The sequence below is a fragment of the Sciurus vulgaris genome (assembly GCF_902686455.1).
Source record: "Sciurus vulgaris genome assembly, chromosome: 10".
Lineage (NCBI taxonomy): Eukaryota > Metazoa > Chordata > Mammalia > Rodentia > Sciuridae > Sciurus > Sciurus vulgaris.
This window is the reverse complement of record NC_136470.1, coordinates 123,713,446-123,726,832: the sequence shown is the minus strand read 5'-3', so window position 1 is coordinate 123,726,832 and position 13,387 is coordinate 123,713,446. Positions and strand designations below refer to the sequence as shown.

General features: G+C 33.3%; 1 protein-coding gene across 10 annotated transcripts in view; it reads left to right on the top strand.

Annotated features, from left to right (window-relative positions):
* The window catches only part of STAG1 (STAG1 cohesin complex component), a gene marked incomplete at its 3' end in the record, with an annotated part of 382,903 nt that overhangs the window by 222,315 nt on the left and 147,201 nt on the right, over positions 1-13,387 (top strand). For all 10 annotated transcript variants that reach the window (XM_079154996.1, XM_079154998.1, XM_079155002.1 and 7 more), the window contains one exon: positions 4,161-4,234. In XM_079154996.1, coding sequence (XP_079011122.1) covers positions 4,161-4,234 — 74 coding nt within the window. The remainder of the gene's footprint in view (positions 1-4,160; positions 4,235-13,387) is intronic.

Here is a 13,387-nt window from a genome sequence, read left to right as displayed (position 1 = left end):
TCATCAAATTGGAACTAAAATTTTTAGAATTGTAATGAACTACCTTGTAACTTGAAAAAAGTATCACATTGCTGAAAAGGAACTGTATATGCATATTAATAATGGGTTATTAATGGGTAAGAAAAAACAATATATCTGTGATGTCTTTATTTTCCATACCGTATAAGTTTAATAGGACTGCTAAAATGAAGTACCACAAATTGAGTGACTTAAACAAGAGCAATTTATTTTCTTATACTTTTGGATGATAACTATCCAAAATTAGAGTTCTGGCAAGGCCATGTTCTCTGAAGGCATTAGGGGAAGATATGTTCTAGGCTTCTCTCCTAGCAGTGTGACTCCAGTCTTCATATGTTATTCTTCCTGTGTTATGTGTGTCTGTCTTCAAATCTATTCTATTTATAACAACATAAGTCATGTTGAATTAGGGGTCCACTCTACTCTAGTATGACCCCATCTTTAAGAATTCTATCTGCCACAAACCTATTTCCAAATAGGGTCATATTCATAGTTACTGTGCATTAGAACTAAAACAGAGAAGTTTTTGAAGAATATGTTTTAACTTCTAACACACTGTGCTTCAAATGTAGTGGAGGCATATACTGCAGCAGGGTCTTATTAAGTATTGCTGACTAAAATGCAGGACTCTTTTGAATTAGTTTTCTATAGTAAATAATGCAAAAGTAATATTTACAATTTATAGTAAGTTATAATAATTTGAATGGTATATTCAAACAATACAAATGGTCTCCTGTATGATGGTATTACTTAAAACTATTTTTACTTTACAGTGGAACATAAGCCATATATACTTAGCACAAAACTGTGCTTTGAATTTTGATTTTCAATTTTTTTTCAGGCTAGCAATATATATATATAGTACCATACTCATTCTTTCCTTATGCTGGACAGTAGTGATTCACATTCAGCTACATAATTATAATACTTTCTGTAGTATATTATATTGCCAGTAGTTTTTAGATTTTTTTTAATTTAATTTATCATACTTTATTCCTTGTATCAATAGGTTAAGAAAGTAAAATTTTCCCAGGTACCGATTTATAGATACAGTTTATAAGTGGAATCAAAAAGTTCAGTTTCACAAACAGTAACATTCAGTGATCTCTTTAAATGCAATTTTAATCCTTATTTTAAGCTAAGGTAAATAATTTAATGCAATAAGCAAACTACACACAAAACCTGTATATTCTGAACTACAACAGTGTTTTCTGTAGTTACATATGGTTTTAGTCAACTACACTTTTCCATGAGTACTTACAAATATGTTAATAACGCTACCCCAAATGTTTATCCTGCCATTAACTCATTGAACATTGTCATTCCTGCTACTGAAAATAGATGATTGTGAAAAATGAGTTTTAAAACTTAAAAAGTAATATAAGTCCCAAAAGGTTTTAAATCAAAAAGGCCTTTCAACATGGAAGCATCAACATGAAACTTAAAGTTTCTTAAAAAAAAAAAAAAAAAAAATCTTTAGATAATAATATTAAAACGAATTATCTTTTAAGACACAAATATTCTTAGAAAAACTTGTAGTTTCAAATATCATCTCCTTAAAAGAAACACAAACCAGTTCACTATCTTTACTAACCTCTCAGACCACAGTTTTCTAAAAACTTCAGAATGTGTAAGGCATATGTCTCAGCTGGCATAGTCGAAATGACATTTAGATTTCACATATTAAAAAGCTATAGTATAGCTTATAATGGCACAAATATACCTAATACATAAATACTGCTTCATCCTTTAGATAGTCAAAAGTCAGAAGGAACTGCATAATTTTCAAGATACTTTAACATATGTGTAGTCATTAAAACCCAGTAAGTAATTCAAGTATAGTTGTATAAAGGCAGGCAATTGAAGGCTCAAGTATCGATCTAAAATCAAAGACATGAAAATAAAGACTGAAAACTTTGTTTCTCCATCTTTCATTCACATGCCTAGGTATTAGAACATTACTGTAGAAAATACACAGTTATTTTATATGATTTCCACAGAAGATAACAAAATTTCATAAAGTACAGAAAGTATCAAGATCCATAGTTTGCTTCATCAAATGCTTTTCTAGCTGGTTTCAACTCTTCGTTCGTACTAAGCAAGTCTTTAACCCTAGCAAACTTCCTTGGGTCCTTTCGAATCAAGAAGACGATATCTTCAACTTGTACTCGACCTTGTCTTCCAATTGACATTGCCTTGTGAGTCTAAAGGGAAAAGCTGGTTACAAGACTATGTATACCATACGATTCCAATTTTACAAAAGGCTTCAAAATATGTACAAAAAGACAAAATGATAATCACCAAAATGTCAGAATTAGTTGTCTCATTTCAGTGATGAACTCTATGACGAGGTCTTCAAGAATATCCACTGACTCTGTGTAAGGATCTGGTCATCCCCAAACCCATACATCATACATCATAATTCTTTAGAAAAAAGTCTCTTTCTTTTACCCTGCCCACCTTCTGCACCTCCTCCAATTTCTTCATTTTCCTCCTCAAAGGTGGGGTCTTCTTCCTCATCTGCCATCCCACTAGCCCACCAGCCTACAGTAGTTTTTAGATATTGTGTCATCAGTTTTTTTATCTCATCATGGCTACAAAATGCCTAACCATGTATATGCATTAAATGTTCAACACTCTGTTATAAAATAGGCTGTTAACTGATTGCCCATCGGTAGGCTAATAGTGTAAGTGTTCTGAGCATGTTTAAGGTGGGTTAGGCTATGCTATGATGTTTGATAGGTTAAGTGTGTTTAGTGCATTACTGTCTTAACAATATTTTAAACTTTAAATGGAGTGATCAGGACATAACACCATCCTAAGTTGAGGAACATCTTTCTCTGTTCTCAACCTTTTTTCAGTAAAATCTGAAATACATACAGCAAAGAATAAGTCTGAAGGAATTTTATTGTCACATTTGTGTGTGTGTGTGTATAGCAATAGCAAATGTATTACTGGATATTACTTAATACACAGCAGATTATAAGACAAATTGGAATAATAAATGCCATATTGAATGTTACTTTATAGCAGTGCTTTCGAGTAGTAAATAAAACTTAACTGATCAGTGAAGTTGCCTGAAACTTATCTTTCCTGTAGTATTTTATTTTGTTCCTGCATTACACCACTGGTGGCCAGAATCCTTTCTGTTTCTTTTCCGCCTTCTATTTGGGGAACCTGGCCTACTTTCAGTTGTGAACTACTCAGATGGAAAATAATATTTGGATACTTTAGATGGAAGTAGGAAGTTCTTGTAGAATGACAAATATGTTGATCATTGATGATCCCTCATCTAAGGAAGACAACACTAAGCCAAGGACCTGATTTGGTGAGATGTGTAGAAATTCAGTCCTGTTCATAAAGATGATGATACTTTGGAGATAGGAGCCTGATCACCTCTCCTCATTTGTTACTGTGTAGTACATGACTATTTTTTCTTCTTCTTTTTTTTTTTTTTCTTTTTTTTTCTTTTTTTGGTGAAAGGAGGTTGAACCCAGATGCACATTACTACTGAGCTGCATCCTCAGTTCTTTTTTATTTATATATATATTTCTTTAATTTTTTGGTACCAGGAATTGAACTCAGGGGCACTCAACTACTAAACCATATCCCCAGCCCTATTTTTGTATTTTATTTAGAGACAGGGTCTCCCTGAGTTGCTTAGTGCCTCACTTTTGCTGAGGCTGGCTTTGAACTCGTGATCCTCCTGCCTCAGCCTTCCCAACCACCGGGATTACAGGCACGTGCCATCATGCCCAGGTAGTTTTTTAAATTTTTTTAGACAGGGTCTCACCAAGTTGCTGAAGGTCTTGCTAAGGTGCTTCAGCTGCCCTCAAACTTGAATTTCTCCTGCCTCATCCTCCTGAGTCCTTTAAATTACACTGCTGTGATGTGCACTGCTGTTCCCAGCTAGTGTATGTCTAGATAGAGACAGGAAGAGATTTCAAAATCAAGGTGGTAAAACTGTAGAAATAATGCAAGTATACTGGTTATTTCAGACATCTATTGCATAGTGAGAGAAAGGATAGCTAACTACCCAGAATAATGATAATTAGGATTTTAAAACAGGTGGAACTGTTCATTTCAAATAAAATGGCCAATATTTCAATTTACATTTTTTGCTTTTTTTCTTTTTCCCCCAGCTACAAGAAAACCAGGATGAAATTGAAAATATGATGAACTCTATTTTTAAGGGCATATTCGTTCATAGATACCGGTAAGGGATTTTTAAAGTCATTTAGAAAGTCCTTAACTTAAATAATTGTTGCTTGTTTGTAACACAGGCTAACTGTAAAGCCATAACGCTCTACCAATTATTACTTTTGTTTTCTGGAAAACAACTGTGGCTATAAATGCTGTGTAAATGACATGTGGAGGATATGCACTTACTACTGCCACATTCTTCCAAACTCAGAACATCTAGTGTTGGAGGTAGCCTATGTGCTTGGCATTTGTACTAATAGAATATTAATTAATGTGATCATTAAATTAATGTGACCTTACTAATTTTTTCACATTTGAAAAAAATTAAATGCTCTACTTCTTGACCTGTGTTACTGTCTTGTTTAATGATCAAATTAATGACTAATCTTTTTTAAACATGTCTGCTAAGATAAGAGGAAAGAGTACAAGAATGGACTACTTCTGAAGATAATGGAAAACTGTTTTCACTCAAACCATCAGTTGTATACAAGAAAGCAGGAATTGTTAGCAAAGTATATTTTGTCATACTCCATTACAAATGAGTTTAGTTTGTCTTTCTGTGAAGTCATAAAACTTTGAAAATACTGCCTTATAAAAGAGCATATTTGACATAAAATTAATGGATCATATAGTACCTATATTTCTGTTACTTAGATGCAAATATATGTATAGGTAGATACACTCCAATAGAAGAACTATTTTCAGATAGATTTGAAACTGTAGTGGGTAAATTAATATAAATTGGTAGTTTAAAAGAGGAAATTGCGTGTAGGTGTGTGTTTATATATATAGCTTTGAAATTTTAGCTGAACTTAAACATTTTAACTCAAAAGTATAAAAACATCTTTTGAAACAGGACCAAGGCTTTTAGTTTTTGTATGAATACTCTAGTTAGATCTTTATATCCTCTTTTTTGCATATACCATGTATGTAATGCATTATTGACCTATTTATTTAAAAAAAACCAAGAACTTACATATACATGGCTTGTAGTCATGTAATCTTTTGTTCTTTGCAAATGCATAATTGAGGTAAAATGCATATTTAATTGTATAATTGGTAAGTTTTGATATACTGTGTACCTGAAAAACCACAAGATAATTAATACATCTGTGATCCTTAGAAGTTTTTTCTTGGCACTTTGTAGTTCCTCTCTGCTCCTTTCTGGTCACTTTGCCATCCCATCATCCTTAAGCAATTGTTGATTGCTATTTGATTTATGGTTTTCTTTTAGACTGTTATAGCAATAGACTTATACAATATACATTTCTCATTTCTGTTTTGATCTTTTTTTCTCTAGGAAATATTAGAGTCTTTCACCATTAAGTGTATTGTTTATTGTAAGTTTTTCATAGATGCCATCTGCCAGATTGAGGAAGTTTTTTCGTTTGTTCTTCAGAAAGTTGTTTAAAATATTTTTTTTGTTGTCAATAGATCTTTTATTTTATTTATTTATATGTGGTGGTGAGTATTGAACCCAGTGCCTTGTGCATGCTAGGCAAGTGCTCTACCACAACTCCAGCCCCTTTTCAAAAAGTTTTAATTCAGAATGTATGTTGAATTTTGTGAATTGCTTTTCTGCGTCTAGAGATCATTGTGTAATTTTCTTTTCTAACATTGTCAGTGTGATGAACTGAGTTGAATTGACTCTCAGATGTTAACATTAATTCATGGGTCAAAATCCACAATCATGTTATATTTTTTTCATTTACTTTTTTCATGATATATTTTAAAATATTTATTATTGGATGTTATTTGCTAAATATTTTCCTAAGAAGTTTTGCATCTTCAATATATATATTAATCTCTTTATTTTAATGAATGTCTCTGACTACTTTAGGTATAAGGATAACAACACTGACCTTGTAGACTGAGCTGCGTTCTGATCATACCACCTTCTTTGAGTAGCTTTTAAGTAAGCTTTTTAAATTAGGTAATATAGTATTCCTACTTTGTTCTTCCTTTTCAAAATTGATTTGAGTATTATAGGTCCTTTGCAGAATACAAATTTGGGGATGAACTTGTCCTATTTGACACAGAAGCTTCTGAAATTTTCATAGGAATTATAGTGAATCAGTTCATTTCTAATTTGTTTTCATATTTTATCTCATAACTCAGATTTTATTATTGTATTGATTGTTCCCTGCTGTTACATTAAAATACAGTTTTTAAAAAAATTTCTGTGAAGTAATTTTATTCTAACAATTTTGGTCAGGGTGTGGTGAGTTTTGTTTCATTCTGGTTTTTATAGATTGTGTAGAACTTTCTACATAAAGACACTGTCATCTTTGAATAAAGAGAGTTTTAGTTTTTGCTTCTGTTATCTCTCCATTCTTTTCCTTAAAGGTATCTTTGATTCTATTTGACATATCCTAATTGTAAAAATTTATGGGGCATCATCTGACATTTAATACATGCATACCAGTGTAATGATGATGTCAGTAATTAGCTTACCTGTCACTTCAGACACTTATTTATTTATTGTGTGTGTGTGTGGTAGGAACATTTAAAATCCTCTCTACCCCCTACTTTGAAATATTCAATTAATTGTTGTGAACTATATAGTTAGGCTACTGTACTATAAAACATTAGGAGTTCTTTTTCCTAACCAACTGTACCTCTCTACCTGTTAATAATCCACTCTCTATCTCATTTTCCCACACCCTAATCATGCTCTGGCAACCACCATTCTATTCTCCACTTCTTTGAGATCCAACTTGTATTCTGTATACGTCAAAGAACATAGAATATTTGTCTTTCTGTGTCTGATTTGCTTCATTTAACATAATGTCTTCTATTTCATCTCTGGTGTCACAGAGGACAGGATTTCATCCTTTTATGAATGAATGATATTTCATTGTATACACACATCACATTTTCATTATCCATTCCTCTGTCAGTGGATGCCTAAGTTAATCCTCTGTTGACCATTTCTATACTGTCTTTTTCAGAAAGTCTATTTGTATCTTTTACTCCTTTGAAAATTAGATTGTTTTTTATTAACTGGTATATTTTAGATATTAGTACCTTGTCAGATGAGTGGTTTGCAGATATTTTCTCCTGTTCTGTCAGTTGTCTTCATTTTAGTGATTGATTTCACTTTCATGCACAAGATTTTAGTTTATGATAAACTATGATATTTATGACATTTATCACATATTTTGTTGCCTGTGTTTATGAATTGATAGCAAAAACTATCTTTTCCTAGACCAATGTACTGACACATTTCTCTATATTTTCTTCTAGTAGTTTTATAGGTACTGGTCTTACATTTAATTCTTTTATCGTTTTTAGTAGATTTTGTTTAGATAGTCATAGTTTTATTACGGTGCATATGTATATCCAGTTTCCCTGCTAGAGTTCAAGGAAGAAACTTTCCATTCCTCAGTGTATGCTGTGGTACCTTATCCAAAATCATTTGGCTGTAATTATGTGAATTTATCTCTAGAAGCTCTGTTCTGTTGTACTCTGTATATCTTTATGCTGGCACCATTCTGTTTTGGTTACTATAACTTCGTAATATCTTTTGAAGTCAGGTAGTGCCTTCAGTTTTATTATTTTTGCTCAGGATTGCTTTGGCTATTTGGTACCTTTTGTGATTGCATAAAACTTTCAAGTTTGTTTTTTCTATTTCTGGGAAACATATTTGTTTTGTTAGGAATAATATTGAATTTGTAGATTAGTTTGACTACCATGTACATCAATTCATGAACAGGAAATGTTTTTGTATCTATTTGTATCCTCTTTAATTCATTTCTCAGTGTTTTGTAGTTTTTGTTGCAGAGATTAGTCACTCATTGCTTTAGTTTATTCCTAGATATTTTATTTTACTTCATTTTGTAGGTAATATGGATGGAGCTATTCTATTGATTTCTTTTCTCAGCAGTTTTGTTTTTGGTATATTAAAAAACACTACTGATTTTGGCTAATTTTCATATCCTGCAACCTTAATGAAATTTAACCCTTTTTTAACAGTTTTGAGAAGAGGCTTTAGATTTTTCTACATATAAAATTATGTCCTCTATAAACAAAAATAATTTGACTTCCTTCTTTCTTCTTTGGATGCCCTTTATTTTCTTCTCTTGCTTTATTCCTCTGCCTAAGACTTCCAATATTGTATTGAATAAGAACAGTGAAAATAGACATCCTTATCTTTTTCCTGCTGTTAGAAGTAATAATGTCAGCTTTTGCCTATTCAGAGTCTTGGTTATAGTTTTGTCATATGTGGCCTTCGTTATCTCGAGGTACATTACTTTTTTATCTATTTTTTTGAGAGTTTTTATCACAAAGGGACATGGAATTTTTTTTTATTAAAAATCATACATTTACATAGGGCAATGTTGCTTGATTCATTCTGTTATTTTTTCCCTTCCCCCTCACCCCTCCCACCCCTTTTCCCTCTATAGAGTCCTTCCTTCCTCCATTCTTACCACTCTCCTTATCCCTACCCCTAAACCTAACCCTAACCCTAACGCTAACCCCTGCTACCCCCCATTCTATGTCCTCATCCGCTTATCAGCGAAATCATTCGTCCTTTACTTTTTTGAGATTGGCTTATCTCACTTAGCATGATATCCTCCAATTTCATCCATTTGCCTCAAATGCCATAATTTTATCATTCTTCATGGCGAAGTAATATTTCATTGTATATATATGCCACTGTTTCTTTATCCATTCATCAACTGAATGGCATCTAGGTTGGTTCCACATTCTGGCTATGGTGAATTGAGCAGCTATGAACATTGATGTAGCTATATCTCTGTAGTATGCTGATTTTAAGTCCTTTGGGTATAACCAAGGAGTGGGATAGCTGGGTCAAATGGTGGTTCCATTCCAAGCTTTCTGAGGAATTTCCATACTGCTTTCCAGAGTGGCTGCACTAATTTGCAACCCCACCAGCAATGTATGAGTGTACCTTTTTCCCCACATCCTCACCAACACCGACTATTGCTTCTGTTCTTGATAATCGCCATCCTAATTGGGGTGAGATGAAATCTTAGGGTAGTTTTGATTTGCATTTCTCTTATTACTAGATATGTTGAACATTTTTTCATACATCTGTTGATTGCTTGTACATCTTCTTCTGTGAAGTGTCTGTTCATTTCCTTAGCCCATTTGTTGATTGGGTTATTTGTATTCTTGGTGTAGGGTTTTCTGACTTCTTTATAGATTCTGGAAATTAGCTCTCTATCTGAAGTATGAGTGGCAAAGATATTCTCCCACTCTGTAGGCTCTCTCTTCACATTACTGATAGTTTCCTTTGCTGAGAGAAAGCTTTTTAGTTTGAATCTATCCCAGTTGTTGATTCTTGCTTTTATTTCTTGTGCTATGGGAGTCCTGTTAAGGAAGTCTGATTCTAAGCCCACAAGGTGAAGATTTGGACCTACTTTTTCTTCTATAAGATGCAGGGTCTCTGGTCTGATTCCGAGGTCCTTGATCCATTTTGAGTTGATTTTTGTGCAGGGTAAGAGATAGGGGTTTAATTTCATTCTGTTGCATATGGTTTTCCAGTTTTCCCAGCACCATTTGTTGAAGAGGCTATCTTTTCTCCATTGCATATTTTTGGCCCCTTTGTCTAGTATGAGAAAATTGTATTTATTTGGGTTTGTGTCCATGTCCTCTATTCTGTACCATTGATCTACCTGTCTATTTTGGTACCAATACCATGCCGTTTTTGTTACTATTGCTTTGTAGTAGAGTTAAAGATCTGGTATTGTGATACCCCCTGCTTCGCTCTTTCTACTGAGGATTGCTTTAGTTATTCTGTGTTTCTTATTCTTCCAGATGAATTTCATAATTGCTTGCTCTATTTCTGTAAGGTACATCATTGGGATTTTAATTGAAATTGCATTGAATCTGTATAGCACTTTTGGTAGTATGGCCATTTTGACTAATTCTGCCTATCCGAGAACATGGGACATCTTTCCATCTTCTAAGGTTTTCTTTAATTTCTTTCTTTAGTGTTCTGTAGTTCTCATTGTAGAGGTCTTTCACCTCTTTTGTGAGATAGATTCCCAAGTATTTTATTTTTTTCGATGCTATTGTGAATGGGGTAGTTTTCCTAATTTCTCTTTCTGAAGATTCATCACTTATGTATAAAAATGCATTGGATTTATGAGCATTGATCTTGTAACCTGCTACTTTACGGAATTCACTTATGAGTTCTAAGAGTTTTCTGGTGGAATTTCATCAGCAAACAGGGATAGTTTGAATTCTTCTTTTCTAATTTGTATCCCTTTAATTTCTTTGGTTTGTCTAATTGCTCTGGCTAGAGTCTCAAGGACGATGTTGAATAGAAGTGGTGAAAGAGGGCATCCCTGCCTTGTTCCAGTTTTTAGGGGGAATGCTTTCAGTTGTTCACCATTTAGAATGATATTGGCCATGGGCTTAGCATAAATGGCCTTTACAATGTTAAGGAATGTTCCCACTATCCCTATTTTTTCTAGTGTTTTGAGCATGAAGGGATGCTGTATTTTATCGAATGCTTTTTCTGCATCTATTGAAATAATCATGTGATTCTTAACTTTTAGTCTGTTGATATGGTGAATGACATTTATTGATTTCCGGATGTTCAACCAACCTTTCATCCCTGGGATAAAACCCACTTGATCGTGATGTACTATCTTTTTAATATATTTTTGTATGCGATTTGCTAAAATTTTGTTGAGAATTTTTGCGTCGATGTTCATTAAGGATATTGTTCTGAAATTTTCTTTCCTCGATGTGTCTCTCTCTGGTTTAGGTATCAGGGTGATATTGGCTTCATAGAATGAGTTTGGGAGGGTTCCCTCCTCTTCTATTTTATGGAATACTTTGAGAAGTATTGGAATGAGCTCTTCTTTAAAGGTTTTGTAGAACTCGGCTGAGAATCCATCTGATCCCGGACTTTTCTTTGTTGGTAGGCTTTTGATGACCTCTTCTATTTCATTGCTTGAAATTGATTTATTTAAGTCGTGTATGTCCTCCTCGTTCAGTTTAGGCAATTCATATGTCTCTAGAAACCTGTTGATGTCTTTGAGGTTTTCTGTTTTGTTGGAGTATAGATTTTCCAAATAGCTTCTAATTATGTTTTGTATTTCACTCATGTCTGTTATGATATTTCCTTGTTCATTACGAATTTTATTAATTTGAGTTTTCTCCTTCTTTCTCTTTGTTAGTGTGGCTAAGGGTTTATCAATTTTGTTTATTTTTTCAAAGAACCATCTATTTAATTTGTTAATTTTTCCGATTGTTTCTTTTGTTTCAATTTTGTTGATTTCGGCTCTGATTTTAACTATTTCCTGTCTTCTACTACTTTTGGTGTTGGTCTGCTCTTCTTTTTATAGGGCTTTGAGCTGTAGTCTTAAGTCGTTTATTTGTTGGTTTCTACTTCTTTTGTTGAATGCACCCCATGAAATAAATCTTCCTCTAAGTACTGCTTTCATAGTGTCCCTGAGATTTTGATATAATGTATCTTTGTTCTCGTTTACTTCTAAGAATTTTTTAATTTCCCTCCTGATGTCTTCTGTTATCCATTCATCATATAATAGTGTATTATTTAATCTCCAAGTATTGGAGAAGTTACTGTTTTTTATTGTCATTTCTAATTTCAATCCATTATGATCTAATAGAGTGTAAGGTAATATCTCTATCTTCTTGTATTTGCTAACAGTAGCTTTGTGGCATAGAATATGGTCTATTTTAGAGAAGGATCCATATGCTGCTGAGAAGAAAGTGTATTCGTTCTTTGTTGGATGATATATTCTGTATAAGTCGGTTAAGTCTAAATTGTTGATTGTGTTATTGAGATGTATGGTTTCTTTATTCAATTTTTGTTTGGACGATCTATCCAGTGGTGAGAGGGGTGTGTTAAAATCGCCTAGTATTATTGTGTTGTGGTCTACTTGATTTCTGGAATTGAGAAGGATTTGTTTGACGTACATGGATGAGCCAATGTTCGGGGCATAGATATTTATGATTGTTATGCCTTGCTGGTTTATGCTTCCCTTAAGCAGTATGTAATGTGCTTCTTTATCCCTTCTGACTAGTTTTGGCTTGAAGTCCACATTATCTGAAATGAGGATGGATACTCCAGCTTTTTTGCTGTGTCCGTGTGCATGGTATGTTTTTTCCCATCCTTTCACCTTTAGTCTATGGGTATCTCTTTCTATGAGATGAGTCCCTTGCAGGCAGCATATTGTTGGATTTTTCTTTTTAATCCAGTCTGCCAGTCTATGTCTTTTTTGATTGATGAGTTCAGGCCATTAACATTCAGGGTTATTATTGTGATATGATTTGTATTCCCAGTCATTTGACTCATTTTTGTTTTTTGACATGATTTGGTTTCTCCTTTATTTGGCTATCCCTTTAGGCTAGTTCCTCCCGTTGCTGATTTGCATCATTGTTTTTCATCTCTTCCTCATGGAATATTTTGCTGAGAATGTTCTGTAATGCTGGCTTTCTTTTTGTAAATTCCTTTAGCTTTTGTTTATCATGGAAGGATCTTATTTCATCGTCAAATCTGAAAGTAAGTTTTGCTGGGTATAAGATTCTTGGTTGGCATCCATTTTCTTTCAGGGCTTGATAAATGTTGTTCTAGGCCCTTCTAGCTTTTAAGGTCTGGATTGAAAAATGTGCTGATATTCTTAGTGGTTTCCCCCTGATTGTAATTTGATTCTTTTCTCTCACGGCCTTTAAAATTCTGTCTTTATTTTTTATGTTAGGTGTTTTCATAATAATGTGCCTTGGTGTGGTTCTGTTGTAATTTTGTATATTTGGAGTCCTATAAGCCTCTTGTACTTGGTTTTCCATTTCATTCTTCAGATTTGGGAAATTTTCTGATACTATTTCATTGAATAGGTTGTTCATTCCTTTGGATTGTTTTTCTAAGCCTTCCTCAATGCTCATAATTCTTAAATTTGGCCTTTTCATGATATCCCATAATTCTTGTAGATTCTGTTCATGATTTCTTACCATCTTCTCTGTTTGGTCAACTTTGTTTTCAAGATTATATATTTTGTCTTCAATGTCTGAGGTTCTGTCTTCCAGGTGTTCTATCGTATTGGTTATGCTTTCTATGGAGTTTTTAACTTGGTTTATTGTTTCCTTCATTTCAAGGATTTCTGTTTTTTTTCTTTTTCAGGATCTCTAACTCTTTATTCAAATGATCTCTTGCTTCCCATATCTG